Source organism: Alosa sapidissima, chromosome 2, assembly GCF_018492685.1.
Source record: "Alosa sapidissima isolate fAloSap1 chromosome 2, fAloSap1.pri, whole genome shotgun sequence".
NCBI classification, from domain to species: Eukaryota; Metazoa; Chordata; class Actinopteri; order Clupeiformes; family Clupeidae; genus Alosa; species Alosa sapidissima.
The window spans coordinates 18,272,496-18,299,930 of NC_055958.1; the positions used below are offsets into that span (position 1 = coordinate 18,272,496).

The window sequence follows — 27,435 nt, forward strand, 5'->3', positions numbered from 1 at the left end:
TTCTCTGGTTTCAAACGTTAAAAAGCAATATGTTTGCTCTAAAGATAACTAGATCCATGCTTTAAAGGAGAATTCCGGTGTGATATTGACCTAAAGTGTGTTGAAACATGATACCGAGTGTGAACATATGTCTCATAGCCCATCTCGGCTTGTCTCCTGCACTCCAAAATCTGGCGCTAGTTAGCCGATGCTACCAACAGCTTTTTCAATGGTGGTGCTTCGGCATCGGGCTAGCCATGCAAATAAATCACTGTTTTACACCATTTACGAGGCTCAATGTATCTCCACACTTCATTGGTAGACTTCCGAGGGCCCTGACATTTAAAACAAGACATTGAAAACTTTGAAAAAGCACATCTTGAATTTAGTCACGATAAGTCGAGCGACGAGTAAGAATGAACAGGTATGATAAGGGATCAGATTCCAAAAATAATTCAGTGGAAATGCATGGATTCCAGTTTCTTCCAGTAGCAGCAACTGGAATCCATGCATTTCCACAGAATTATTTTTGGAATCTGATCCCTTATCATACCTGTTCATTCTTACTCGTCGCTCGACTTATCGTGACTAAATTCAAGATGGCTGCAAACGCTAAACTTCGTGAAGATACTGTCTGTATAAATCGTCTAATAAGTAAACTACCAGTGCTTTTTTAAAGTTCTCAATGTCTCGTTTTAAATGTCAGGGCCCTCAGAAGTCTTCCAATGAAGTGTGGAGATACATTGAGCCTCGTAAATGGTGTAAAACAGTGATTTATTTGCATGGCTAGCCCGATGCCGAAGCACCACCATTGAAAAAGCTGTTGGTAGCATCGGCTAACTAGTGCCAGATTTTGGAGTGCAGGGGACAAGCCAAGATGGGCTATGAGACATACGTTCACACTCGGTATCATGTTTCAACACACTTTAGGTCAATATCACACCGGAATTCTCCTTTAACATGCTTAACATGTTAACTTAATGTAGCATCATGCTCTTTGTGTTGGTCTGAGGTTATTTGAATTTTAAAACCATGGGGGGAAAAAGCTGAAAAAAAGAATACAGCTCTCTCTGTTATCATTCCCATCCTCCATGGTTCTTGAAGTAATCTCAGTCCATTCCAAACATTGCTGAGCGAGAACTTTCCTTTTCCCCTCCTCCTTGTCTTTCTGCTCTCTGTGTGTCTGTCGGGCAGGTGTGTCGCGAATTCCAGCGTGGCAACTGCGCGCGCGGCGAAACGGACTGCCGCTTCGCCCACCCCAGCGACAGCCCCACCATCGACACGAGCGACAACACGGTCACCGTGTGCATGGACTACGTCAAGAGCCGCTGCTCCCGCGACAAGTGCAAGTACTTCCACCCGCCCGCACACCTGCTGGCCAAGATCAAGGCCTCCCAGCAGCAGGTCACCCAGACCCAGGCGGCGGCGGCCGCGGCTGCTGCTGCTGCAGCCATGGTAAGCCCATCTCCAGCAATCCCTCCAACTGATGTGATTACTCCTATTTAAATGCCTTATTAAGCAAGGGTTTAGTAGTAGTGTAGTGACTCACCTGACGTAAGACACGTGGAGCCCTGCTTTACTCACATGGGATTACCTCATGAAATCATTTTCTACATAAACAACATCTGCCGTAGGCTGCTTTTGCGCATAAGATGTTCACATACTGCCTGAGGAAACTGTGGACTGCTGTCTTGAGTGTTTTGTGGTTTGTATGTTTACATTCATACAAACCCTTGCGCATTGATAAGCCTGAGACTATGAAGTGTAAGTGTGAGGCGTGCCTTTCCGTATTGTCTGGAGGAAAGAAAGGAGCCAACCACCGCAGGCCCTTAAGGGTTCATTCCTGCGCACCGCAGATCCCTACGACTTTTCCCTGATCCCTGTGAGGTGGGAAAAAAGGCTCTAAAGCCACTGGTTGTCAGGCTGTGATGGCTTTGTTGGATGGGAAAAGCACAAATGTCTAATATTGTCATATTGAACAGAGATTTTGTGGCTTTGTTAGTTTTTGTGTTCCATATTAATTCAGATGCCAGTCATGCTCTTTTTATTTATGCCGCATATCATTATCATCTACATGAACTTTGTTTACCCTTCAAGTTCATGAATTTTTGTGGATACATTAATGTGTTTTGCTCATTTTATTTGTCATGGTGTCATATTTTAGCCTATGCTCATCTGCTTAATTTTATCAGCGTTGTTTAATATAGTCATGGCTTAAATACAGATTTCACACCCAAGATGTCTCACATGGTAAATGTAAGATGGTAATGGAGATAGAAAAGGCTAATGAAAATCAACCCCTAATTCACCAGCACACCCACTGTGGAGGCCAATGTGGAAATGATCCGTCTCACTTTCCAGTCATCTTGCCTCCTGTGAAATATGCGCCCAATTATTTGACTGCACAAAAAAAAAAGGACTTTTTCTAATGATTTAAGCCGATAGCACAAACAGGCGTCATGGCCAAGCATGAGAACAAGCAGAGCTCCACAGTGTCCGTCCCTGCTCATTACTGTGCATGTTGGTAGTCTAGGTGAGATAACAAGCTTTTCATTGGATCAATTATTAAACATTGTATGCATTAGATTGGCAAAATCAACTGAAAAATATGAAATGACTTGAAATTGTGGAAATGCTTTGAACTGTATTCTTAAACATTATAATATTATATATTGCATTAGCAGTAATGCAGATACTTTAGATGTCCTTAGGTTACTCTCTATAAGTACTGAGTGTTGTTTGTACTCTAAGCAACTGTCTGAGGAGCTGAACTAGATCTGTGTAACATGTACTGCTTTTAACAAAAGTGTACTAGACGCAGTTTGCTCACCCACTAATTCAGGGCGTGTCTCATTGAAGTGCTGATTTCTGTTTATTGAGCATGCGTATTGTTTCAGTATGTTTGGTATTCTGCATTCAGATTATTTTGTGTTTTTCTTTTTGTTGTTTCTTTCTTCTCACCTACCCACAATGCAATGCTGTCCCCCCATGACGCACCTCTGCTTGCTGTTACCTGTATGTTAATACGCTTGAATCCCATTGGCCCACTGCCATCATGTGCTCGCTGCCTGCTATTTAAAGACTCAGTCGACTGCCAAAGCAGTGAAGCGACCCCTCGAGGCAACTGTAGATCTGGTACTTGGACCTTTCACCTTTTGCTTTGCATGTAGCTTTAATTGTACTGTAGCCACTCACAGAATTTAATTTGGCTTTTTGTGTATGTCACAAGTAGAATCATCCAGTATGTGTACAAAACCATTTATCATTTAATCTTTAAACCTACAGTAATACCTGTGTTGTGATTTGTCATGAGTAATATGCCAAGAGTGAATAGGTTTCCCAGAATTACCTGAAACCTAAAATCTATAATCTTCTGAATAGTCATATCAGAAATGTGTTAGAATGCATGTAAATAGAAATCAGTTTTGCACTAGCCAAGTAGAGGTCAATACTTTTTACTAGTAAAGTGTGTGTCTGTGTGAAATATTTACCAGCTCTGTGGCATTAATTCTGCTTCTCTAACTCTGTTTCCGTAGGCTTTCCCCCACAGTGTCTTGCAGCCCCTACCAAAGAGACCAGCACTTGAGAAGAGTAACGGGGCCAGCGCTCTGTTCAACCCCAGTTTTTTGCACTACCAGCAGGCTTTGGCCAATGCGCAGATGCAGCAGTCTGCCTTCTACCCCACCGGTAAGCCCAGGGTCACTGCTCTCTGTCCCCGGCAAGGGCAGGCCCTGCTGATGCTGGCCACACATCTAGCGAGGCATCAGTAGGAAGCCAGTAATCAGCCACTCCTCATGCTGCTCCGCCTGCAGTCAGGCCCATCAGATTAAAACTAGAAAAAACAACAGTGAATAAAACTAAACTAAACCAACTAAAAAAAAACAACAACCCACAAATGTCTGTCGTCCGTGGTGATACTTGGTAAAAAATTGTATTCAAGGAAAGATGGGAAGCGGGGCGTGCAATGGCTTCTTTATCTTAACATCGGGTTATTTAATTGATCGTCTTTGTGTGATCTCAATGCAGTCTGAGAATGTAATGCAAACAAAGCAAGACCTAGCGGCAGAACATCCACAGCAATACCAATATGACATGAAGAGCAGGGCCAATTAGCGCCAGCACGCTACAACAACAGATGTGAGTGTCTGCCAGTTTTGTCCCCCACCGCACCTATACAAGCGCCAGGCTTGCATCTCCCTAGAGCCATTTGAACTCGTATCTCTCAGAGTAAACAATGTTAATTAGATGCCCAGGGCCTTTGCGTCAGAAACCGTCATTGACAGAAGTCTTAGTTGGATGTGTGATTTCCTTGAAGCTCTTCCTTGTAGTGTAGCGTTGATGTGCCCTCTCTCAGGCTTGTGTGTTGGGCTCACGCTGCCCTGCGGCTCCCTCTAGACCCCCGTAGCGCTGCTCGTTGCTCTGTCAGGCCTCTGTCTCAGCTCCTCCCCAGCTTTGCCAGCTGTGTCTCGGTCAGGTGGTGGGCGCCAGAGTCCTCAGCATGCTCCAGCCACACAGTGCCCAAGGCTGACAAGAAACTCACTCCTAAGCAGACGCACACACACACACACACACACACACACACGTACGTGCGCGCAGGCACTACGCAGATGTGCCCAAAGTAGCAAACACACACTCATGCACTCATGCACAGCTGCTCAGTCATATACACTGTGCTCACGACACACAAATGCCACACATTATCTTTAGCTACACACACACACACACACACACACACATGTTGACACACACTCCCCTGCAGACTGGCCACACAGCCTGCAGTACAATGTTGGCATGCCTCTGGTCTGCATGAGGAGTGTCTAGGCTATAACTGCACATGTGAGGGCGGTGTGAGGGAGGATGGGCAGCATGCTAAAGGGTGCACTCTGCTAATCTGTTTTCCCCTTATTTAACCCTCTGTTCACTCTCCACTGCACAATCATCCAGGGCCAGTCTTGTGCATGACTCCTGCTACCAGCATTGGTAGGTCCCTTGCTTCTTATTTTCTCTCGTCTCCTCTGACGGATGGCTCAGACTGGCGTGCTCTCACAGTTGATCTAAGAGGCCTGTCTCAATTCGATCGGTCATTCATCACGATTGACTCTAGCATTGATAGTTGGGAGTAAAGGTGATTGGCTCAGCTAGGGAGAGGTGTGTGAAATTGGGCACATGCAGGCATTTTAAACCAGCTGTCAGAGAGTCAGTTGTATGCAGAAAGTTTAATTGTGTGTCTCTTTTCCATGTTCTATATGGCTATCTCTACTCTTCCTGACCAGCCTCTGTGGTATATTATTAGTCTTTTGAATGTAGCCCTTGTTGTTGCACCATTTCACACCATTGGCACACTCCCTTGCTGAGTATTATAACACTATAAGTATCTCCCAACCCTCACACCCTTACACATACTGTAGATATTCCATGCTGTGTCCCTTGTTCTTGAGGAAACTGTATCAGCTTCCCAGAGATTTTTTTTTTTGCATTAAATTTTTTCCATTCCCTCTAAAACAAAAGTAAGAGATAGAAGCAATCATTTAAATAAGATATAACTGTAAAATGAAAATGGCTTTAGTGATATGAGATTGCTGGCTCACTGCATTCAATCTTGGAAGCGCACAGCTGATGCCTCCATGTTTGGCCTTTGTCATGCTGAAACTGCTCTGGGAATCCACTGATATTCTAACCTATGTGTTGACTGTGTTGTGACTGTAATCTGCTTTTTTCCTCTTTGATTTCCCTCCCATGCTTTGTTTTTGTTTCTCTTGTTTTTTTCTTGCTTTGCTCTGTTGCATGCCATCTGCTGGTCTAACCTAATGATGGCTTGTTGGTTTGAACAACCAAAAAAAAAAAAACGTCGCCATGGTTACCATAATGCTCCACCTACTTGTTCATTGCTTCCATGGTTCCCCTTCCTGAAAAAGTACCCATGATGTACAGTGCTACGCCTGCTACTGTCTCTGCAGCAACAACTCCTGCCACAAGTGTCCCCTACGCAGCAACAGCACCAGCCAATCAGGTTTGCTCCTTTTGAAGCTTTCTTTCATAGATCCCTGAGCTCTAAATAAGTGCACGTTTCCTGGAATAAATATTTGTAACATGCATATAAATTACAAAGCTGCCCTTCATAATCTGTGGGCAGATTATCAGGAATATTTTGAAACCCTACATCTATTCACTATTCATCTGGCTGTTTAAAAATGACATAATAATATAACTGGATCTTGAAACTAAAGCAGTGCTAAGCACTTACTTAGAGATACCACATATGCATTTAGTAGTTGTGTTGTGTTGCTTAATTCCCTTCGTGGTTTCTTTTTTTGCATGTTTTTGCTTATATGACCTCCCTTTTTGTCAGCATTTTTATTTATACCTGTTGCTTTAGAGATCCATGCAAACCGCAATAAAAGAAGACAAAATGCTTACACTAATGCTGGGTCTAATGATGCTACCACGTTATCTCCTTGCAGATAACCTCTGAGTGAAAAGCTATGGGGTTCTATCACTACCTTCATAACCATATTAAAAAAAGGTGTCAGTAAATGAAATGAGTCAACCAGTCAGCAGTCAGTCATCCCTGAGATGCTGATCCAGTAATATGAATGATTGCATTTGATGGAATAGTATGACATTTGACATATTAATTTCTGCCAGCTCTTGGCCATGGCTCTGAAAAAATGTTAATTTGGACAATTTCAAATGAGACTGTAGCGGCTTTAGCAGATTTAACAGAGCCGGAGGACCAGGAAACTGAAATGGCTGTTCACTTGGTTCGTAACTAGCAGGATCCTCTATGTTCCTGTGTTTTACTGCCCCCTGTTGGCAGTTTTAGACAATGTAACACAAGGTTAAATGAGGTAATACTGGACCAGTCAGCCCCTTAGCCTCTCAACAATAGAGCAGTTTGTTGGGGTGTAGGAAGAAAGCAGTGGCAGTATTGGTGTCAAACACTGCAACATTGTAAACAGTGCTGTTTAGTTATCATTTACTAAAAATATGTACAATCTTAAAGCTACAAAAACAAAAAAGTTAGCCAAGGGATGGATGTGGATTTACCTCAGGCTATGGTGTGGTCTTATTCATGAACTTTTTACTAGTCATTACTGGCATTAGTGACAACAGCGTTTATAGATTTATAGGTTTTGTATGCAAATGTTCTTTCAGCTACAAGATAAAACCCCTACCTTTGTTTTTAATGTGTCTGACAGACTCAGGCCCCTAGTTTGAGAGCAATAAATCCTAATCTTTGAACTATTCGATCTCAGTATGTCAGCTCAGCATACAGTAAGCGCTTAATTTGGAACATATCACAGTATGTGCAGAAGTGGCTGGCAATATGTAGTATCAGTGCTCATTCTGGAACAAACAACACACATAAATAGGCTACCGCTACATTGCTTCAGTTATTTTAAAGCAAGGCCTACCTGCAGATTACTTATAGTAATAACATAGCCTACTTAAATCCATGGCCTACTCACATATTACTACATAGCCTAGAACAGGATGGCAGTTTGGGCTACAAGCATTGAACTGTCAAATCATAGACATAAGACCTATCTTCCTACATCCTACCTGATCAAAACTTGCGGTGTTGCCAGTTTATTCATTCAGTTCATTCATCTGCACGTCTTTCCAATTAACACCAGTGACACAAGGTGGTGCGCACCAGACATCACGGAGCGCATAAGGCTCCGAGGTCCCAGTGCTGAGCTGGATACAATGCTCAACTGAACAGTCTCTCAGTCACCTGCTATTCCATTCTGACAGAGCTCTAGATGCAACTACTGCATCAGATAACATTTTCAGTTTAATTAGTTGAATAGTAGGCCGACCATAGCTGTCAGAGACAAACTCTTAAGCTTAAAATCATTATTTGACATGATCACAGATAAGCCCTTTGGGAAAAATAGAGCTGACCTCTTCTGCCAAATGTCTTTCTGAACATTCAATATTCCAGGATAAATGTAATCTCTACACTTTTTTTCTTTTTAATAAGTTACCCTGCTTCAAAGTTGCAAATGTGTTCCATTAAACTAATTCAGATAATAAAATAATATGTATCACATTATGTTTGGCTCAAAATTGTATAGGCTACATGGCTGAACAAAATAACAGTCAGGTCGAAGGGATGTGATATGGCATTTAAAACAGGTCTGAAAAGCTACAATCATGTTTTAGTGAATTCAATTGTTTGGAAAAGCAGAAGAAATACAGTACTGTATTTTATTTCTTGTAAAGCTTTCTAGACCCACCGCGATATTGACATGTTAAAAGCCATTGTCTAATTGGACGCATTCATTTTAAAGGTATTTCTCAACAATGCTATTGGCTTTAACCAAACCTTTCAGTAATGAACTTCATCCTGGCTCTACCCACTTTGTGCCTTTGTGTTGATCACAGCTTCCCGCCTGCTTTCCCCCACGTGCAACACTGCGCTTGAACTCCTGTTATCTCCATGAGACTCCGTTCTCAAACTAGGGGCCTCAGTGATTGCCAGGTGTACTGATCTACTAATAGAGGGATATTAGGTACATTTTTATGACCTGTTTGTATTCATTTCCTATTTGTTTTCTTATAATGACTAGTCCTATTACCAAAGCAGGTTAGGCACCATGATTGACTTTATTCACCATTCTGCATTAACTGATTTCGTACAGTCTCAGTGAAAGTGTGACATTTTTATTTTATCATTTTATACTTCCTCTATCAATTGAGTGTTTTATATCATATGTCTAACTCTTCAGAGGATCAGAATATATTGTACAGTATCACTTCATACCAACTTACCCTTGGCTGAAACAGCATCCGGTGTGCTTCAGTACACATTCCAAAAACAATATAGCCTATCAGATCTCTATGTTGCTGGAGCGATACGTCTGAGTCATTGCTGTAAATTCTTATTCGTGTTGTAGCATGGGGAAAACAGAAAACTAAGTCAATTACCTTTTAGTGGTTAGGCCCATATCTATAAGTAACCTACCTCTCATCCTCTTTGCTTCCCTGAAACAGATAATCTTGAAATAGCTAATCAACATGGAATGGAGTGTCATCATGCAGCACTTAGAGGTCCAAGACAGCTCCTCTGTAAATATAACCTATTCTTCACACAAGATCTGCAGCAACCTGCATGCTAAGACAAGAATTAAGAAGCACTCACCTTTTTCCTTACAGTAATGCCGACTTCAAATGTTAACTATACCAATAAGAGTAACGTAATACTAGAATGAATACTAGTATCATACTAGTACATGTATTTGACACAATCAGAATATTGTATGTACATACACAAAACTTGTGAATGTGGAGACTTTATTGAAATGTGTAACCTTGAGTTTTATTTTTGTTCCATATTTGTTTTTAAGACATTATGTACCAAGGAAACAACTTAATTTGCACTTTCGGGAAAGACATGTCTTATGTTTTATGCAGTACCCCCATGTACTGTGTAAGAATTATAGAGAGAAGAACTCGGTGTAATGATCCAGAATTCAACCGGTCATGGTTACTGGACTGTATGGCTTTGCATCTGGCCGAACTCGTATCCATAAAACCACAAATGTTTCAGAAGACAGTTTAATATCTCCACATAGGAGTATGATCATGCACCAGTGCTCCAAGACCTAATAAGTTTTATTCTTTGTTTGTTTCTCTTAATTAAATCATAATAATAATAATAATAATAATAATAATAATAACAATAATAATAATAATAGGGTGGAGCACAGTGCCCCCTTGTGGAGGAAAAACTGTCTTGCCTCTAGTACTTATTGATTTATTCATCATTGCCATACAAACTCATGCAAATATTAATGACATGAATGCTTGCAAATGTTGTGGTTATCAGATCCAGCAAATTCTAATTTGTTTCAACATTTTTTTTTTCAACAAGTTTGTTTAGAGTTTGAATAAGCCTATTGTGCATCATTGTCAAATCCTTTTGAGCACCATCATAGTGGCATATATCCACATCCCCATAAAGTGCCATTTGGACATAAAATTTAGACATTTAGATTATGTGGCTGAAAAGTATGGGTGTCTGCAGGCAGACAGAAATGGCCAAGGTGAAATAATATATTGGCCAAAAGAAGGCTAATAGCAGAGCTGAATTATACAGACATCCATAAGTTTCAGATGGGTCTGTTCTAAAGTTGTCATAGACAACCATTGTCAATGAATGAGTGGTCTGTTTGAGTACCTGTAGAAGTGCCTGAAGTTCTTAATCTACAGAAAAAGCATTTTAAGATGATTTTTGTTCATAGCACAATTGACAGTTTTAATGCGATGTGTCAATATTATTTGATATGGAAGGTGGGAAACATTTTGTTTTAAGTTTTTTTGTTTGTTTGTTTAAGATTGAAATGATAAACCCTTTAGCTGCATTTAGAAATGTAATTGTGTTGGTATAGGTCAAAATGTCACAAGGTCAAGTATGACGTGATGTTGAGTTAGTTTAAATGTTGATGTAATTACTCTTTCAATTGTTTCCAGTTTCAAGTGCGAAAGTAAGTGTGATTACTGCATCCACATTGTTACTGACAAGTTACATCTCTCATCTACATTGTCTTTAGATATTCATTTTCATTTCAGAGCTAAGAGCTTTCCGACTGCATTAAGCACTGAACACAATTCTGGGTGGATTTCATCATTATACTGTATGCAGTATCCATTATTAACATTAGTCCTAAGTTTTCAGTATAGTACATTTCTCTCTCTCTCTCTCTCCTTCTCTCTATTTCTCTATCTCACTCTCTGTGTGTCTGCGTGTCTATATGTATGTGTGTGAGTGCATTTGTTTATGTACACACTTGCATGGGGATTTGACAGAGACTAAAAGAAAGTCACTATGTACACATCTTGGTATGAGATTAATAGACAATCTACATCAAGACTCCTTTAAATCTTGGAAAGAGGCACTGTTCTTATTCATTCTTTTTTCCTTACTCTTTTGTTGAGATATATTTTAAAAATGTCCTTATGGGTGTATATGGAAATATATTATTAAGTGTATTTTGTTCTCATTCTTTGTTCTTTGTTAGTCCTTTACACAATGTTGTAACCGAGTATATTTTAAACTGAATGTAATTTATTATGCTAGGCCCTTTTCTGCTGGTGTCCCAGCTTGAGACGGTACTGGCAGGAGGGCCTCTGAAAGCCGTCTGTGGTGTAGGGGGATTTCTGATCGGTCTGCTCAGGCCTTCAGCTCTCACACATCACTGCCTTGCCACCATCACAAGACAGCTCACTACAGTAGAAGCAAGGCTGCAGAACTGCTTATATTATCTATTAAAGGTTTTATTGTATAGGTCCTGTTTCACTGAAGAAAACAATTGGGTGAATGGGGTACCGAAAAGTTTCATTGTAGTATGTGACTATTTTATAAAAGTACTAATTTGTCAGTGTGGCAACCTGAAAATGACAATGACTAAAGTTCTGTATTTTTGTAAATGATGTAACTATTAACATTTTAGAGCACTGTATTACTTAGGTTGTGTTGCTCTCTGAACATTTCTTATCCTATTACAACAGACCCAGTGACAGATCTGATATACAGTAACTTCTGTCATTATTATTATTATTATTATTACAGTGTGGCAGGTCTCACCCTAGATAAAAAAAAAAAAGAGGGCTCACAAACAATGAATGAAATGTTTGTGAAATGCAATGAAATTAAAGCATAATTTAGAGGTTGATAAGAATTGTAAGTCAGCATTTTGTTGTTTCACTAAGTGATAATTGATCTTGAAAAGCTTACAAATGCCTGTAAGAAGTGGACATGGGACATTACACATTAAATGTGTAAACATTCAAGTTTGAAACTATTGGTGATCTTTTCAGCATTCCACAAAGTGTCTGTCAGAATAACAAGGGTAGGGCCTAATGTCCTCAGCCGAATCTTAAATAATGTGGTGAAAATGGTGATGGTAAATGTCAGAATGTTAAGACTTTGATGGTAACATATTTCCTGCACAATTTTCTTGGCAGTGTTGGACTTGACAACAAGGAATAAGTGTGAACCTTGCCTTACCTTCAAGAGTACTGTTCTTGTATTCTATGTTATAGAGCTCTTAAAATAGGAAGTATTGTAATTGGTCTTACAAATCAAACAAAGTATGATATTTTAAATGTGTGGCCAAAATGGTAGACTGTTGTGAAGGAGGCAATCTTGTCTAGCACTTCCTGACAAAGCTTGATGGAATTAAATTCTCACCTTTATGTTTTTCATTTTATCTTTGTATATGGTAGTAATGTGACTGCAGAATCTAATCTCAGCTCTTGACAGTGCCACATAGTTCCATCAGTAAAGCAGCACTTTGCACCAAAAGATAAGAGAGGAATATTGGGCCCTCTCGCTAGAGTTTGATTTAATTTCAGTGTGAATTTATTGGTGGTTTATTTGTGCATTTTTTTTGTGCTGTTCATGTCATATTAAGTAGTTTGTTTTGAGTTTCTCTTAAAAAATATGTAAAAGTTATTATAACAAAATAAATGAAAAATTAAATAATGATGTGTGTGTGTTTTCTGCAAATGTTATCAGTTATCATGCACCCTAGTTTAAAAAAAAAATATTTGGTCCATCCATATTCAATCTTTTATTCATTTCAAGCCCACACTTCTAAGTTACCGCTTCCCTTAGGGCCACTGCCTGGAAGTTGGATCAGTCTAGCTCATAGACAGTAAAAGAAAGGTCTAGCGAGACCAAAGTGCCTAGGCCTGTTGGACTGCTAGGTTTTTTCCCAGTCTGTAGTGGTAATTGAAAGGGCAGTTTTGCAATTGCATTGGTTTATAGGCTACATGGTTAACTCTAGTGCCAACTTTTAAAATCAAATACTGTTTCAGAGATAAGTTTTTAAAATACTTTAATATCAACGTTACCATAGCAACAACATCCGGCTCTTCTTGGATACACATCCCTAAGCTGCTTCTGCTATTGGGTAAATGCTCTAGAGATGTCACTGTGGCAACCGAATCGTGAGGGGTTTGACACTCAAACGGAAATCCAGCCCTTGCATTTGTACTGGTCGTTTTGGTGTTTAGTCCATAGATGCGTGGGCGAGGTTTCTGGCGCCTGGATGCGGCCATTGGACTATTTACAGATCTGTTAAGTGAGGGAAAAGACGTCTCTTTTTCGTCGCTACGGAAGCCGAGAGGAGAACGGCTGGTTGCACGGCGGCGGCGGGTCTCCACCCGAGAGTATGGCGGCCAGGAATGTATTGCTGTGTGAATAAGAACAGGGGAGAGAGATGAGAGAAGATGAAAGGAAATCAAAGGGACAAAACTTGTTATATCAACTCTTGAGATTCGTGATAATTTAACAGCATTTCCTCGGATAACGCAGGCGTCTCTCGGTGGAAAAAACGGGGTTTTTCCAGGTTTCCCCCTAATGTCCTCGCAGGAGCAAGTTTTGTTTTTTTATGATGCTTTGCATTGGCGAGCTAAACAGATGAAAAAGCACAAGTTATTCATTGCCGAGTCATTTTGTTCTACCTTTATTGTATGGGGGGAATTACAGGCGTCTGAAATCAAATCATCATCAATGTCTAGGCTGCCTCGGGGAATTTTTACAATGAAACCCATCTCTGGGCACCAAGTCTTTGTGCTCTGGCTGTTTATTTCTCATAGCTAAGCAGTGGTAAGCGAGGTAACGTTAGCCATAGTCTTTACATTCCCGTAAGAATGGGATGCAGTCTGTAGCCCGATTGACAGTGTTTTTACGCGGATTCGTTTTTTAATTTTTCAATGCCGAATGGTAAGTGATAGCATCCGGCAGTATTTTTGTTTTATCCGTTAAAACACGGGAGCGATGCGCGAGTACAAAGTGGTGGTCCTCGGAAGCGGTGGGGTTGGGAAATCCGCCCTCACGGTGCAGTTCGTCACCGGGACGTTCATTGAAAAGTATGATCCTACAATAGAGGATTTTTACCGAAAAGAAATTGAGGTGGATTCCTCGCCCTCGGTTCTGGAGATTTTGGACACGGCTGGCACCGAGCAGTTTGCGTCCATGCGGGATCTCTACATCAAGAACGGCCAAGGCTTCATTCTGGTGTACAGTCTCGTCAACCAACAGAGTTTCCAAGACATCAAACCAATGAGGGATCAGATCATCCGAGTTAAAAGGTGAGGAGGATGTAAAGGGGAGCTCTTGTTCTTAGACGAAACGTCTTGACCTAATGCATAACCAATGCAGTGAGCTATGTTGCAGATGGTCTGCCATCTGATCGTTGTGGCGAGTGATTGCTTCATCTAGCCAAGCCACTCATGCAAAAGAACAGTAGCCTACTCCTTATGAAATGTATTTCATCACAGATTTATGTTTCTTTTTGTTATTGGTGTAAGAAGAGTCCTCATTGTTGCTCCTCACTTTTCTCTGATTTTTGGAGGTGCACTTAAATTGACCAAGTTGCATTTTGCATCTGACCTCATGGGGGGGGGGACAGCTCAGGCCATCTGTAGACATTGTGAAAACCATGTTAAATATCCAGAGATTTTCACCACCTACCCTAGTGCTAGTATGGTGGTAAGGATGTTATATATATATAGAAACGTGTCATAGTCTACAGAGCTACAGTAAGCCCCTCACCTGTTGGAGCTGCTGGACGCCTTTGCGGTTACCTGTTGAGGTGTGTGTGTGTGTGTGGTCCACAGCTACTGTGTTGTCAAAGCTTTCTTGCATTTGTATAGTCACACTATCACCACAGACAGTTTCATATAGACCCAAGCCATATGTTGCCCAGTGCACAGTGTCAGGCCCCCCTCTGTCCTGCTGCTCATCAAAAAGTGTTAGGCTGACTGGGCGCTTTTCTCCTCTACTCTTTTATTTGTGTGTGTGTGTGCGTGTCTGTGCGTGTGTGTGTGAGCTTGGTAACTTTGATAAGTTGCCCCCCACAGTTGTGTGCTGCAGCCAAGCACAGCACCCACAATTCAGTGCTCTTGCAGCCCAGCAGAAGGAGGGACGCTTTTGGCAACACATCCCGGAATAGGGCTAAAGCTGTACAGGGTTAGGAGTGGCTAAATTGGGAGGAGGGGTAGGGTTAAAAAAACAGAAGCCCACAGAAAGGCCTATCCCTGCAGAGAGAGAGGGAGAGAAAGAGAGGCAAAGAGAGAGAGGGATGTTTTAAATTAAAAAATTGAGCACAAGCTGTTTGGAAAGAGCAAACAAGCACAAATAGGAATCATCTGTGCCATGCTGTTTCACTAATATTGTGTGAATACTGCTTGCATTAGATCACACTTCTGTAAGATGACAGGACTTAAACAAATTGATAGCACGCAGGGTTCTACTTTAGTACTTTGTGACATTTGCAGGACCATTTTGGTACTCATGGAGTGACTTGATGTAGGCTACGTAAAATGATCTCCCTTCCAAGTGAGCAGGGACCAGTTTAGTTGAATCAGGAGGGGGGAATGCGTCTCTCTGTCACTATAGTAAATAGCCCAAATACAGATACACAAAATTAGGTCTGGTAGCGGTGTAGACTGATTTATTCAGCAGCATGGTTCTTAGGGTTCTAAGGCCAGGGTGTTGGTGTGGTGAGTTGGACTGGCTTTAGTGGAGTCTGTCTTTCTCATTATCCCCATACAGCCACTGTTGTTACCCCTGTGTGTTCATCCCCCACATGATGCAGGCTGGAGTTTGATAAATACATCTGATCATAGAATAGAATTTGGCGAGCCACCACGTTAAGCAGGATGGTCTTACTGAGGGGACATCTGCTCGTAATAGACTTGTCTTGTGGTTACTGAGCACAGCCTGGTGTCACGGAATACCGGATGGACTGACACCGGTTCTCTCTTGTCGGTCATATTGCTCCAGGATACCGTGTTGCGGTTGGTTTTGTGCTTTCGCTGTCATTCCATGTAGGGGGTTGGCATAGTTTACTGCTGTTCTCTTTTCCCCCAAAATACTTCCCCCACCATATACCTCCACCTCACATTCTCATCTTGGGCTTTTGTGTACTGTAAGCAGGCTGTTGCATTTGGCTTTGTTAACAAGCCCAGGCATTCCTGCTGTGCTGTGTGTCTCCTTTATGTGGAGGCCCGCTGCATTTTTACTGCCTGTTGTTTTGGCTGTGGCATTAATGGCGGGAAGACAAAGGAAAGGAATGGAAGTGGTTAACTCGTTCAGTAAATTCTGCTGAAAGACTGAGGCCCTCTTTCCCACTACTGACACTGCAGGTTGCCGGCTACCTCCGCATGCCTGCTCGTCCGCATACCAGCTAGCAGCAGCAAGACAATCCCAACTCTGACCTGTCCATAAGTTAGCCTACTGCACTGACCCAAATCAGTGTCTGCCCACTCCATATATGCTGACGGTTGACTTTGTTTCTTTAACTTCCCCCAAACCCCCAAAACACTCACCTTGCTCTTGTGTTTTCATTGACCTCCATCATAAATGTAAGATAAGTATTTTATGGACTCTGCCTTAAAAGTCTGACTATAACTTGCCTTAGAGTATACTCCTCAAAGACAAAAGTGTTTCTGGACTCAGTTTCATCATCACTGAACAGTGGGGAGATGTTATGACATATTGAGTGATTCTGTTTGAAATCTGACAGTGACAACAGGCTGTCAAGATCTGCCTTATTGCCCATTTAATAACCGTGAATTTGATTTACTGTTGTAGTCACACTTTCCTATTATGTGGATGAGGGCTAATTGACACAGTTGGAATTCAAGGAAACTGACCACAATCAATACAACAGTATGACACTATTGCAAGGCTATTTTTACATGTTATTACATCATCATATGCAGAAACATTTCTCCCCAAAGATTATGTAGAACTAAGGGGGAGTAGTAGTCTGCATGATGACTCAACTCAAGTACAGAGACGGGCTGCCCACCAGGTACAAGCTCTAAAGGCTGAGGGAGTGCTGAGACTAACTCACAACCAGCCTCAGGGTGGTGGCGCATAGGCCCTATCTGTAGTTTCACCATTGGCCTTACCACGCCTCTGTTTCAGTTAGAACCATGGGTCTCTTGTCTTGTAATTTCTCAGTTGAGATGCCCTGTATTGCACCACCTCTGGTGTTTTCCCTCTCAGTTCAATCCTCATGAAAGAATTGTTTTGGTGAGAGAAGTGAGGAGTGGTCTGGAGGGGGCGAATCAGAATTGATTTACCACAGTATTGCGCTGAGAAGGTGAAAGAAAAACCAACTGAGGTTCAAACTTCAGGGCAGACTTACACCACTGACGAATAAACCATCTGAAAAAGCTCATTTAAACTCTCCCAGACAGGCTGAAAGATTAACCTACAGTATCTTTGGATTGGGTAATTGGCTTGGTAATTTGTTTGGCATGCACCAACATGCTTAAACCTGTCAGCTTTGAGGTGGTCTCCACAAGTAGGCCTGCATGAAGGATCTGGCCCTCTGCAGAATCCATTAGCAAGGCTTGGCACAAAAGATGCTCCACATCTATATTGAATGATTCAGACATATAACGTTCAATTGCGACTTGGACATGTTGTGTAGTCGTAGCCGTAGGTTACTGAATCACCAACCCGCTGTGTGCACATCAGATAAGAGTGGTGAGAGATAATCAATCACATTGCTTTAGTATTGAAAAGTATCCATGCCTACACATTTCTTGGGTAATTATCCTTGTCTGCCATGGAATAGCTTCACTACAGTAACAATGAATCTTCAGGATATAGCTGTTGCAGTTACGTTGGTGTTGCAAAAAAATGTATTTCAGAGACTGTTTTTGTAGAAACCAGAATAGACATTGACTGCATATCATTACCCGATAAGCATAATAAACCTTGTCATGGTATAAGCCTAGCTCAAGCCCACAGCTGCATTTCAAGTGGAAGGTGCAAATGTAATCAAATCACTGGGCCTCATTCACCAAAATCGAGAGTTGAGAAAAGTCTACATTACAGGATTTTAACATCTAATCCTGTGTATTAATGCAATGTTGATTCCAATTGTCTTTTTGAATTGAAAGCCAGCTGCCATCAATCCCATAAAAGGACATGCGAAGAGAGCTGTGTACACACGTTATAAATCACACACAGATATTGAAAAGAAAAGTTAAGAGATAGAAGGAAAAACTTCATTAGTCCAAGTGTGCTCTCACGTGTGATCCTGTTCTTACCTAAGAACAAATGCCCAACAAGGTGATCCTGGTGAATGTCAGAATTTTTGCGAAAACTGCAAAAATCTGTTTTAAGAAGACATTTCTTCCTAAGAGATGTTTGTGAGTGAGGCCCAATGCAGTGAAGGAAGAAGTCATTGTTGGGGCCTGTTTGTTTGTTAGCTGGGAGCATGTAATGTCAACGGGATGTTGTGTTTACTCAGTAAATGTTAAGTTTGGGGGGGTGCTGGGTGTTGGGTTCATAGTACATCTGTTCACTCACTCCTGTAGCCTTGAAGTATTTTACAAACATCCGAAATTGGTGGTTGTTTCCAACTGAAGTGTTTAGGGATGACATTTAGAGTTTAGCGGTGTTCTATCCTCGGGCAGTGTTCATTAGAGTACCGCTGCATCTGTCTTAAATCTATATTGCTTCTGTCGACCTTTGAAGAGTAGAGCAAGGAAACAAACTCCTCTACTGTAGATGTGTCTTTCTAGGATGGAGGTGCATGTAGATCTAGCATAATGAGAACATTGATTAATGAAGATCTATAACACAATAAAGGCAAAACACATGCCCTAATAAGGTCAGCTAGGTGTGGGTTCGGCTCCTCCTGTCGAATCTAGGCTAACCTTTTAAAATCTGACCCAGATTTAGTCTTTATGTTTCTAATTCCCAGGCTCTCCAGACCTTATCAGCAGCTAGACTTAGGTTTTATGCCAAACACCACATCTGCACACACACCAGCCCTGCCAGACGCACACATTCACACAAACGCACACTCACACACCTTATTGATGAACTTTCCCTGTAGTGACAGCCTGTGGCTTCTGCAGCTGTCACTGTTGCTGGCCACCAGTGAGGCAGTCCAGCGGGTCAGAGGCACCGGCCTGTGTCGCGCGCGTCCTGTCGCCCCCTGTCACGCCGCATCAGTGTACGGCGGCGACGCGGCGTCACGGCTCGTTATTAGCAGAGGTGATGGGTGCAGATGATGAATGGCGCCGCCACGGGACTCATCAGCCCGGAGCTCAGGCTCGCTTAGTGCGGCCCAGGTGATGGCCGGCGACAGTCTGCTGTGGACGTGGCGACTGCAGTGCGACTGAGCCGAAGAGAGAGAGAGAGAGCCATGACTGATGAAATGCGGGAGAAAGGCGCCTTATTACTTTCTGCGTGTAATCCCATTGAGGATATTAGAGCTGCTTGCCGCGATCGTTCTCAGCGATGGAGAATGGATGTGTGATTCTCAGCACTGCTTATTTAATCCCTCAAGTGCAAGCTCCATATGTGTCATCACCACACTATACTCTCCTCAATACACAGAATGGATTAGAGAAGTACTTTTGGTCCTAATGAAAACTACATCACTGGATTTCATATTTTCAGTTATTATAGCCCATTGAGCACATAATGCACAAATATTTTTGCTAACACACCAGAGTTCCTTATCTAGATTTTCTGTCCTATATAATTTGACATACAAATGCATCACAATTATAGTAGTCCAGTAGTTCGTCAGACCTCATCTCATTGATGGGGTCTGGGAACTAGACATTCATTTTCTCGTATTTGAAACATGGTTTACGAATGCCCAGAGCCGTTTATTGGGCGCTACGAATGTCTATCAAATGCGTCTGTACGTAGCTCATAACGCCTCGGTGTGTCGTCATCGTCTTGCTGCCCTCCCTCCGTTCTGTGATTGGTTCCTTCGTTGAGGTGAAAACGAAGTCCATAGAATCCAGGCTGCCTAGCAGCGTGAATAAAATCATGCGCGCAAGGCAGCATGGGAAAACCCAGGCTAGTAGTCCAGAGTTCTTGCAGTAGCTTTAACAGGACATGGTTTCACCCTCTTCTGGGCACCAGCCAAAATTAGGATTTTATTCACAAGGACTGCTGCAAACAATCGTCCTGGGAATTGAGAAGGGTGCATGATTTTCCCATTTTAACTTTAGCATGGCCATTCAAAGGTGCAGAGCACTGCAGAGCCAGGAATGCAATGACAAATAATTACAGTGGCAGAACTTCACGATTTTACTGCTCAGACGGTGATAATTGGAATGATTGCATGGAGCTGTGTGACAAATCTAGTGAATATCTGAACAGAATTCATAAAATTCTTTCTGCGTTCAAAATGGTCATTCCACAGAAGCACATAATTATATGAAAAGCAAAGGGCTCGCTCCACCTCTGTCTTCCCCCCCATGGAAGCCATAAGGTGTAATTTGCGTACTTTCTTGTTTTAAACTGTGTTTGAATTCTCCTATTCTTCTGTCTGTTTGAAGTGTCCATATTAGACTTGAAGCAGTATTTGTTTGCAAAGATGACACAGATTGAATAGCACCAGATGTGTGATGCACCGTTGATCCAAAGAGACTCCGCCAACTACTCTCATCTCTCTCTCTCTCTCCAGTCTGAGAATAGTATCTGAGCTTTCACAGGAAACGCAGTGACGGAAGTGGTTTCCTCCAGCCGCCCTGAGACTGCAGATAGAGAATGTAGGGACATTGTTGAGAGACTGGGGAGAAGAATTAGGTTATGTGTCAGCTGTTTTCTGTTTTTATCATTTGCCCGTTCCAGCATCACCCAGTAGGCTGTTGCTGGTGTGCTCCATCACGCGGTGACGCAGCAGCCCTCGTACAGTAAGCCTCTTTGCTGAGCTAGTTAGGGGCCAGACTCAAGCAACCTGCTAAAGCTCTTGCTGTACGGCTCCAAAGCAGAGGGCCGGATTTCCTATCCCAGCAAATTTGCAGTGATTACTGCAGCAGATAAAGCCATGCAGGGTTTGATTTTTGCAGAGGTTGGGGCAGATTTATGTCTCGTGACATAGTCATATCCTCAGACCGTTTCCAAAGTGCTGTAGATGCACTCTGGCACTGGCAGAGGGGGTATTTGATGCAGCCTCCAATAGTCAGTTCTTAATCACCTGAAATGCTATAACCATAATATTAATAGTTAATATTTAATAATAAGCAAAGTTATTGCACTGTTCAATCCCTGCACTGTTCACTTTTCTATCTAGTATCTACACTTGCTTTGAAGAATGTAAACATAATAAAATTGCTTAACAAAGGACAATATAATATGGAATAAGTTATAAGATGTAGATGTTATGACCACAGTCCAGATTGTGTAGGAGGGCTAATATAGCCTGTAAAACAGTCAGGTGGACCGCAGACAAAGTGATATGATGGTAGGGTGGTGGTGTGCAATTACTGCGCTATAACTGAGCTTGTGCTAGCCAGACATTTGAGAAAGAGCTTCTCACCCCCATCCACTTTGTTTCTATTGCTTGCCTATCACCTGCATAGTCACGTTTACCATGACATGCTTACCATGTTTAACAGGCTTCTAGGTGTTTCAGAGCAACAATTTTATCAGCATCTTTGGTTTTAAAAGTAACACAATGTAGGAATTCCCCTTTTAGTTAGCTTTCAGCATGCAGGGAACCCATCTAGCACTAAAGTGTCATGCTTCTACCCGCAACAACATTAGATTACCAGGTGGCCTGGATGTGCATCGCCGACACCAATATTACACACTACGTTCTCTGTAGTGTAGGTCAGTGTAACATCAAAATCAGTTTGAAGCTGTTATTTTAAGGTAAAATAACTACATTGTTTAGCTTTTAATGTTCACTATGCAACATAAGAGAGCTCTCCATAATTATGTGCAGTGATGTTCATTTAGGCTAAAGGGTCATTCAAAGGGTCTATCTACAGTAACATGTCTGCAAACCAATCCACATTAGTTTACTAAAAATGCAGCTCAAGATTCAGGCAGCATAAGACCCAAGAAATGTAGTGCGACTGTGGGTCCAGACTTGGCTGCAGTGCTCTAAATCCTGTTGTCTGGCCAAGCAGGTCGAGTGCAACTCACTTCCACTGTCTGTGGCTGGAGCTAGCGCTAGCACAAGGCCCCGGCAGCTCCCACCTCCCCTCAGCTAGATCAGTTGATGCGTCATACATTATATATAAGGTGTGTCTGGGAGAGGTGCTGTGGGTATTTGCAGGGAGAGTGCTTCGATGTAGGCGGGCTGTCTTAGTGCGGTGCGCTGTTTGTGTGTGTGTCATTGTGTGTGTGCGTGTGGGAGAGTTTTTTGTGTGAGTGTATTTTTTTCCTCGCCAATTTATGTGTGGGCGAATAGTTCGAGGTGGGGTGTCGGTGGCTGTTTCTGCAGAGCGAGTAGAGTGGGGAGAGGAGATGAGAGGAGAGGAGGAGAGAGAGAGAGTGAGTGTCAAGTGTAGAACTGTGGAGTTGAAAGCTCTTCAGTGGGGGGGGGGGTTTGGTTGGTGGAGGTGGGCTGCAGTAAAGCTGGCTTCAGATGCAGCCTTCTCCCGTCGAGCTGAACAACACCTTCCGTGCGAAACCCTCCCAGTGCGGGGGCTGCTGTCCGTGGCAGCCGTCCTCGCACACCTCTCCCAGATTGCAGGTTTCCCTCCTCTGTTATTACGGCTATTTTTGGCGTGCCTCCTCCAATGGCGCCAGATTGCAGCGCTCGGCGTCCATGTTCCCGGGCCCCACAGCACCCCGCACCACTCCAGAGGGAGGAAGTTCTAGCCACCTGGCATCTCCCACCACTCGGCTATTATTGTCTGCGTGTGTTGGTGGACCGCTGGGAGGAGAGGAGACGCGTATATTTTCCCAGTTCCTCCAGCTAAAACAATGTTAGCTGTCTTCCAGCTATCCACAGTTCAGATCTCCATCCATCACTGTCAGAGAGAGCAAGCGCTTACGTTTTTATCTTAAAAGTGAAAAAAAAAAAAAAAGTAATTTCTTTTTCTCGGGAGCAGGGGGAGGCAGACATCCGTGTCCGTGGCACCAGGGAGAGGAGCCGGGTTTCCTTTCCTTACATCTCATTGGCTAAAGAGCCTGGCGAGGGACACAGTCCTAGCAATAGATTATCTCCACTACACAGACCGGTACAGTACACACGCATACGTTCAGACACAGCCATATATACTTGTATACAAACACTCACAAGCACACATAGCCTACACTCATACTTGCACTCACACAGAGGCACACATGTAGGCCTGTACACGTATGCTGGCTGGCCCTCCGGCTGAACTGATGGTTGGGCCCATGAATGAAATGAGGGCAGCCTGTAATCTGTAGTCATGTGGCTGCATGCTGTCTCATGTGATGGTCTCAGCCCACCCAGAGATGGGCATTTGAGTGTGTGTGTGTGTGTGTGTGTGTGTGTGTGTGTGTGTGGTGGGGGCTCTCAGAAGGGTTCATCCATCTATTCCTCCATGCTGTTTGGAATAGAGCAGATCAGTCTGGTGGGGGAGCATGCTGGTCTCCTAAGCCCAAATACAAGGCGTTTCCCAGCATGGGTCTTAATGGGGTGTCGCCACAGAGTGCCGTCTGCACCCTCCCACCCAACCAAGCCACTCACTGCCACCACCACCACCACCACCCCGGCCTTCAACCCACCGCTGTGTAATTAGGGTTTCCTTCAAAACAGAAAAAGACGGCAGATGACGATGGTGACTGCAGCCTTGCATACCCACAGTGAAATTGCACTTTGCACAGTAAAGGCCTGAATGGAAACACACTGCTGCCTGGGGCTCTTTTTTCTGTCTCATGTAGGCCTGGTTGATCAGCTGCATTAGCATGGTTTACTATGCTGTGAGATCACGTCTGACTGAGAGATTGATATCACAAAGCATCAAATCATTTCCGAATCAGAAACCAAATCCAGTGTGCAGTTTGCCTTTTTAGTCATTAGGATTTATTGATTCACTCGTATTATTGATTGATTTCTAGCTGTTCCTTATGTTCAGAGAGCACCAGAGCAATTTTCATACTTTGAACACACCTGTCAAAGCCCTTCTGCTGCAGTCGTCGGTCAATATTTCCAAGTGGTTATTCTTAGCCGAGGCCTACACCAGCAAGGCAGTGATTACAATCCTGGATGGAATTTCCAAAGCTACAAAGCGCCTTACTCTTTATGAGTGGAGAGACCATGTTCAGTTCCTTTGTCTGTCTGCAGTTACTGTACGGCCTCAGGTGTCAGGTGCTAGCAGTGATCGCTGACTTCCCTCACAGAAGCTACTCTGATGTTTTTCCACTCTTCACCCCCCCTCTCCCTCCCTATCTTTATCTCTCTCTCCATTCCTCTCTCTCTCTCTCTCTCTCTCTCTCTGCCCCCTACTGCTCTTCATTCTCATTTCATCCTCTCTTTGTTAGCCACCTCAGTTAGCTGTTTCTGTTTTTCTGATTTTTTTTTTTTTCATTTTGGAAAACGGGTAATAATTTAATGCCATGAATATTTCATGCTTAAAAGGCTAACTTCTGAAAGTGATAATGATGGTTGATGGCCAGCGGTGGTTGAGAGGATAATTCTCTTGTTATGCTGTCAATAACATGCAGGGAGAACCTAGTTTTAATGTGGCGGTCCATTGTTTTTCCCTGGTGTTGGACACTTACTGCTGTGGTGCTCTAATATTGTCTGTGCTGTCATTAAAGTGTCCTGTCTAAAGAAGTATTGTGTTGGCACAGAAACACTCACAAATGCCTCATGAAAGAACGTTTTTCTTAAAGGTACACTCTAATCATGTTTAGTTCTAACAGAAAATGTGCTTTTGATGGAGCCCAATGCTCTTCATGGATTTGTTACTGTCGCACTGGATATGGGGAAAAAGAGAATGCCAGACAAAGACAGTTATGTGCAATTTTAAATGTTGATTGGGATGCAGTTCGGAAACAACTGGTATTGATATGTTGTGCAACCGCACAATTTTTCCAACAGCGTCTGTTTTATATGAGTTGCACATCAAATACAAAGATGTTCGGTGTGGTAGACAAAATCATGCTAGTCCAAAAACAAAGTTATCCTCAGAATGTACAGGAATAGTTCTCCCGTAACCTGAGGGAGATGTGGGCTGATCTGGAACATGGTCTGTTATAAACTGGTGCTCTCACATCCTACACATCTTGTTTCAAGTCTTTTGGGCTTGTAGACAGGTTCCACATTACATAACATGACTCAGAGAATAAGGACGCCTGATGTAACAAGCGGTTTGTGGCATTCTCACAAGTGATGCTATCCCTCTCAGCAAGGCTTGGAGTTCAAAGCAGCGCAGTGGATTAAGGCTCTCTCCTCTCTTCTCCTCCTCTCCTCTCTTTTTCTCTCTTCTCCTCCTCTCCTCCCCTCCTCACCTCAGGGAACACTGCCCACTTCCTGCTTGAAGGGCACTATCGAACAGTATTCCCTCAGTGGAAGCTGTAGGCTGAAGCCACCATGATGTATTTTATCATGAAATGAGGAAAGAGCAGTTCTCTAAGAGCTCCTGTGATTGTATTGTAGGCAAAAGTGTAAAAGTGCTGTGTGTTATAACAAGCGTGTGGATCTGTTAATGCCACGGCTCTCGGTTGGTGCTTTTGGAAGTATGTGGAGAAGATGGGGACAGTGTAAAGTGAATGATCAGCTGATTCCTGAAAGATATATATTTTTTGTTGATCAAATCAAAAGCTGCTGTTCTTCTTCTTCTTCTTGGCAGGTATGAGAAGGTTCCGGTGATCCTGGTGGGGAATAAGGTGGACCTGGAGAGCGAGCGGGAGGTGTCGTCCAGCGAGGGACAGGCCTTGGCCGAGGAGTGGGGGTGCCCCTTCATGGAGACCTCGGCCAAAAGCAAAACCATGGTAGATGAACTGTTCGCCGAGATTGTGCGGCAGATGGACTACGCGGCCCAGCCGGACAAGGATGACCCTTGCTGCTCCTCTTGCAATATACAATAGCCACTGAGCCCACATGGGCCTCGTTGGAGTCTCCAGACAGGAGGGTGAAGGAGAGCAAACTCACACACTCAAGTCATGAACGGCAAAGGATACTCTTGTTTTTGGTGCATACAAATCCCTCATAAAGTAATTAAAAAGTGGTTATGTTTATAATTCAGTGGACAAGGAGAAGAGGCATCTTTGTTAGCCATACGACCTGAGAAACTGGACAAAAAAAAGAGCACTCGCCTTATGTCATCCTGTTTTCTATGGCTAAAGAAATTGAGATTTCAGAGCAGGATTTTCAAACTGGTTTTTAAAGAAGCTTTTTTTTTATGTTTCGCTGTGGTATTATTTGGTAATATTTCATTGAAACTGGTTTCATTTTGTGTTTGTGTATGTGTGTGTGTGTGTGTGTGTGTGTGTGTGTGTGTGTGTGTGTGTGTGTGGGTGTGTGAGAGCGTGTGTGCATTTTGTTGTCATGACCCAGTTTTTTTGGGCACTTTTTCTTTCTTTTTTGCTTGAGCCTTCCTCACTTTAAGTCACCAAGCCACAGAGGCAGACATCTACTGCACAGCCCCCCAAGAGGAGAGATTATCCCCCCTGATCCACTTGTTTGAAACGTTGATGGTTAATTGATTTGTGTACCCTGTTTCTCTCGGCAGAGCTAAAGAAACCATACCTCCAGCAGAGAGGATGTTTCTACTCATCACTGTCACAACCAAAGAGGCGACTTGAAAGCGCCTCAGTTCTTTCTTGTCGTTTGTTTCTTTATCTTTTCATCATTTTGTCTTTTTTTTTTATTATTTTGAGAAAAGGGATTGAAAAAAAGTGGAAGCCCATCTCTTGTCCTTGAAGACATCAATATCATGATGTCCTCACTGTTAGTTCTCTATTTTTTGGAGATCTTTTAAGAAAGTGCACAGGTGTCTCTCCCGCAAGCTGTTAGCTTCCACTGAGGATGGCTCTGCACAGTGTAATGAGGACTTAATTCCCAAGGGAGTCCGCAGAACTGGGCTCCGTTTGGAGTGAGGGAACTGTGTTTTCAGTTTTTCAATGAAGGACATTTTCTCTTAAGGTGCCATCAATCATTCTACTAGCCACTTCTGTCATGTCCTCTGATTGGGAATCAAGATACTTTGAGGTGCTGAGAGCTTGTTAGCTTCTCACTCATCTTTATGTATTCAGAGTATTCATAAAAAAAATGATAGTAATAATAGTGTAATAATATTGACGATGCTAATAACAAACGGTAATTAACTGTAGTGTAAATAATTTTGTATGGAAGGTGCCAGCTCCTCTTGAGACACAGACGTTAACACTCATGTGGAATTGTCAACTGTATGCATGGCTAGTAAAACAAACAAACAAAAAAGGACGATCATTTTTTGAGATTTATTTTTTCAGCAGGTTGAAATCCGCCAGCCAAACACTCTCACGTCTGGAACCGGGACACTGGTCTGCAATGTACGTCTGTGATAACCAGAGGCAGGACAGTGCTCCCTCTGTCCATTCTCATTGTTGATTTCTTTTCTATTTTTTTATGTGAGTATTTACTCTTTCTCTCTCTTCCTAAATTGAATGGTGACACGGTTTCATTTGGCATCTGAACAATAAAGTGTGTTCAACACGACTCTCCAGGTTTCTGTTGCATTTTCTCTCATGTTGTT

The 27,435-nt window shown here is 42.7% G+C and overlaps 2 protein-coding genes across 28 annotated transcripts in view; both read left to right on the top strand.

The window, feature by feature from the left end:
- The window catches only part of LOC121688441 (muscleblind-like protein 2a), a 32,329-nt gene extending 20,725 nt beyond the window's left edge, over positions 1–11,604 (top strand). For 7 of the 27 annotated variants that reach the window (XM_042068077.1, XM_042068099.1, XM_042068098.1 and 4 more), the window contains 4 exons: positions 1,174–1,434; positions 3,061–3,114; positions 3,516–3,666; positions 11,066–11,604. In XM_042068077.1, coding sequence (XP_041924011.1) covers positions 1,174–1,434; positions 3,061–3,114; positions 3,516–3,666; positions 11,066–11,418 — 819 coding nt within the window. In that variant the 3' untranslated portion in view covers positions 11,419–11,604. Of the gene's footprint in view, positions 1–1,173; positions 1,435–3,060; positions 3,115–3,515; positions 3,667–4,923; positions 4,960–5,894; positions 5,990–8,370; positions 10,470–11,065 lie in introns of those variants that run through there. The other 20 variants (XM_042068166.1, XM_042068144.1, XR_006024607.1 and 17 more) reach the window with 19 other exon arrangements.
- Positions 11,605–12,948: 1,344 nt separating this feature from the next.
- Positions 12,949–27,398, top strand: LOC121702279 (ras-related protein Rap-2a). Its single transcript, XM_042084183.1, has 2 exons — positions 12,949–14,085; positions 25,549–27,398. The coding sequence occupies exons 1-2, from the start codon at positions 13,772–13,774 to the stop codon at positions 25,784–25,786; spliced, it is 552 nt and encodes a 183-aa protein (XP_041940117.1). The 5' UTR covers positions 12,949–13,771; the 3' UTR covers positions 25,787–27,398.
- Positions 27,399–27,435: the final 37 nt, after the last annotated feature.